The sequence below is a fragment of the Tupaia chinensis genome, unplaced genomic scaffold (genome assembly GCF_000334495.1).
Source record: "Tupaia chinensis unplaced genomic scaffold, TupChi_1.0 Scaffold144336_1, whole genome shotgun sequence".
Lineage (NCBI taxonomy): Eukaryota > Metazoa > Chordata > Mammalia > Scandentia > Tupaiidae > Tupaia > Tupaia belangeri.
Window position 1 is genome coordinate 1,223,434 of NW_006204194.1, and position 3,050 is coordinate 1,226,483.

General features: G+C 42.0%; 1 protein-coding gene across 1 annotated transcript in view; it reads right to left on the reverse strand.

Moving 5' to 3' along the window:
* Positions 1–1,009: 1,009 nt before the first annotated feature.
* The window catches only part of ZNF549 (zinc finger protein 549), a 6,719-nt gene continuing 4,678 nt past the window's right edge, over positions 1,010–3,050 (reverse strand). Inside the window, exon 3 of the mRNA XM_027767631.1 lies at positions 1,010–3,050. This exon is cut by the window's right edge and continues 219 nt beyond it. Coding sequence (XP_027623432.1) covers positions 1,627–3,050 — 1,424 coding nt within the window. The 3' untranslated portion in view covers positions 1,010–1,626.

Below are 3,050 nucleotides of genomic sequence, written 5' to 3' on the forward strand. Positions count from 1 at the left end.
GAGTTTAAGCCACCGGGTCTGGGACTCGAACCGCGGTTGACTACATGGGAGTCCAGCGACATAGCCATTACGCTAACTGCTGGTCCCAAAAATCTATCCTTTTTTTTGGAGAGATTTTCACTATAGGGTGCTTGCGCTTGCCAGACAGACAGAGAGAAACATAGCTGGTCCCAAAAATCTTTAGAATATTTATACTGACAATAACTGTGGCCACAGGGCAAAGGCCTGGTGGCCCTGATTTTCTGCTGGGTTGCTGGGAAGGTCATGATGCATTTTTGCATAGAAAAACTTGGGAAGATACAAGAAAGTCTGATGACCTAATATATATCCTCAAACCATGAAGCCACAGTGACAGATGCACTTTTTTTTTTTTTGAAGAGAGATTTTTGCTATAGTGTATGCGTTCACCAGAGACAGAGAGAGACAGAAAACGAGAAATCACCCCACCTTCTTTCTCCTCTCAGGGTCTTGGGCACACATACACATGTGCCCAGCATCAGTTTTAAGGCACCGGATCCAGGACTTAAACCATAGTCAACTACGTGTAAGTCCAGCAACATAACCATCACACCATCTGCTGGTCCTGACAAATGCACCTTTAAACGGGACACATTCACCATACTTGGCTGCAACTTCTCCACTCCCTATTTACCACACCTAGGTCTCTGGACCAATTATTGTCCTTACTTGGCCCAGTAAGTCTTATAGTCAGTGACAACCAAATTTTTTCATTCAGTGCATACAGCTACATTAAAAGACAGCTTCCTATGAATAGTGCTAGGAAATATGGGTTCACTGGAAACAAATAATACACATAGACTCTAGCATTTGAGTGTGTCACGAAGGCCTCTTATTAGGTAGATTTCTAAACCTACAAATAAATCTAGCATCCACACTTAAAAAGAACCACACAGCTCTGTGGTCTTTCCTATGAGGCCTTGGAAGGCAATGAAACTTAAGGCAAACAGGACATTGTACTGTGTTCTTGAGTAAAGTTGGGGCTCACAGAAGCTGTTCACCCTTCACATTGGCAGGAACAATTCTGTTCTAAACCCACGCCACATAGTGTACACAATCTCTCCAAGATTAAAACTGGTTTCAACAATACAGTGTTTATTAACATGTACATCACCACAGAGTGGGACAGGCTATTTCTCGCCAGGGTGATGTGCAGTAGGGAAAATTCCACAACAATCATACAGAAAAAATGTATCCATAAAGGTAAACCTCTGCAAGTCACCAGAACCAGACAGCTCTTCTTGGCCAAAGCTGGGTCTTGTCAATGCCTTAAACAGTTCATCAGTATGGGGGGAAAATCTAGTAGGTTTTCACTATTTATAATTCCCTTCAGGATTTGGTGAGCTCAAAGATGTGTGTTCCCTGAGTACATTGGGATGAGTGACAGACACGTGAGGATATGCCACACGGTAGTATTTGCTGCAACACTGGGCAGATAAGAAAGTGCAACTGAGCTGCAGAAAAGTTCCTAAATGATCAGACCTCATAGTTAATCTTCCTACAGTAGATTTTTAGATATACAAAGTGCAACTTCTGTCTGATGGATCACTTGGGAAATCTGCTTTCTGGGTATGTTATTGTAAACACGACAGAACATCAAATAAATGGCTAGGGTCTTTCTCTTACATGAATCTTCTTGTGCCTAACAAGGGAATACCTTTTGTTAAAGGCTTTACCACACCTGTTGCACTCATAAGGCTTTTCTCCAGTGTGGATTCTCTGATGCTCAATAAGCTTGTTTTTGTAGATGAAGGACTTCCCACATGTAGTACAGGTATAAGGCCTCTCTCCACTATGAACTTTCTGGTGTTGAATAAGGCTGGTGGGGTGTCTAATGCATTTCCCACATTCATTGCACTCACTGTACTTTTCTTCAATGTGGATTCTCTGGTGTTCAAGAAGTCTTTTTTTGTGGCTAAAGGCTTTCTCACATTCTCTGCATTCATAAGATTGTTCTATAGTGTGTATTCTTTGGTGCTGAAGTTTATCTTTGAGGCAGGAGCTTTTTCCACATTCACTGCATTTATATGGCTTTTCTCCAGTATGAATTCTATGGTGCTTAAGAAGTGTCTGTTTGCAGATGAAGGCCTTCCCACATTCACTGCACTCATAAGCCCTTTCTCTAGTGTGAATTCTCTGGTGTCGAATATAATCAGAGGAACAAATAAAGGATTTCCCACATTTGAGGCATACATAAGGCCTTTCTCCAGTATGGATTCTCTGGTGATCAAGAAGGGACTGTTTGTAGATGAAGGATTTCCTACACTCGCTGCACTCATAAGACCTTTCCCCAGTATGAATTCTCTGGTGTCGAACATGGTTGGAGGATTGAATAAAGGATTTCCCACATTCAGTGCACACATAAGGCCTTTCTCCAGTGTGGATTCTCTGCTGGTGCCCAACGAATGTCTGTTTGTGACGGAATGATTTTCCACATACATCACACACATAAGGTTTTTCTCCATTATGGGTTCTCTGATGTTCAACAAGTGCATATTTAGAGCTCAATGATTTCCCACACTCGATGCACACGTAAGACCTTTTGCCAGTGTGGATTCTCTGCTTGTGCACAATGAGTGTTTGTTTGTGAAGGAATGATTTTCCACATATGCTGCAAACATAAGGCTTTTCTCCACTATGAGTCTTCTGGTGTTCAATAACTGAGTAGTTGGAACTCAAAGTTTTCTCACATTTATTACGTTCACAAGCATTTTCTGCAGTGTGAACTTTCTGATGCTCAAGGACGTGAACCCTTTCATTGGAAACTTGCTCACATTTGCTACATTTGTAATGCCTGCACTGAGTGTGAAAGATCTCCTTGATTCTATGAGGATATTCTCTGCTATTAGTGGTGGTGTGCTGGAGAAGGTCCAGGTTGGCCAGGACATCCTTCTCTATATCTTCACATTTGAAAATGGTACCTGATATAGGGACTCCACAGTTATTCACCAGCAAGGCCCTGTTTTCCCTTCTGATGTGATTCACTCCACTGTGTAAGTTCGAAAGGTTCAAACTGAATGAGAACTCTTTCC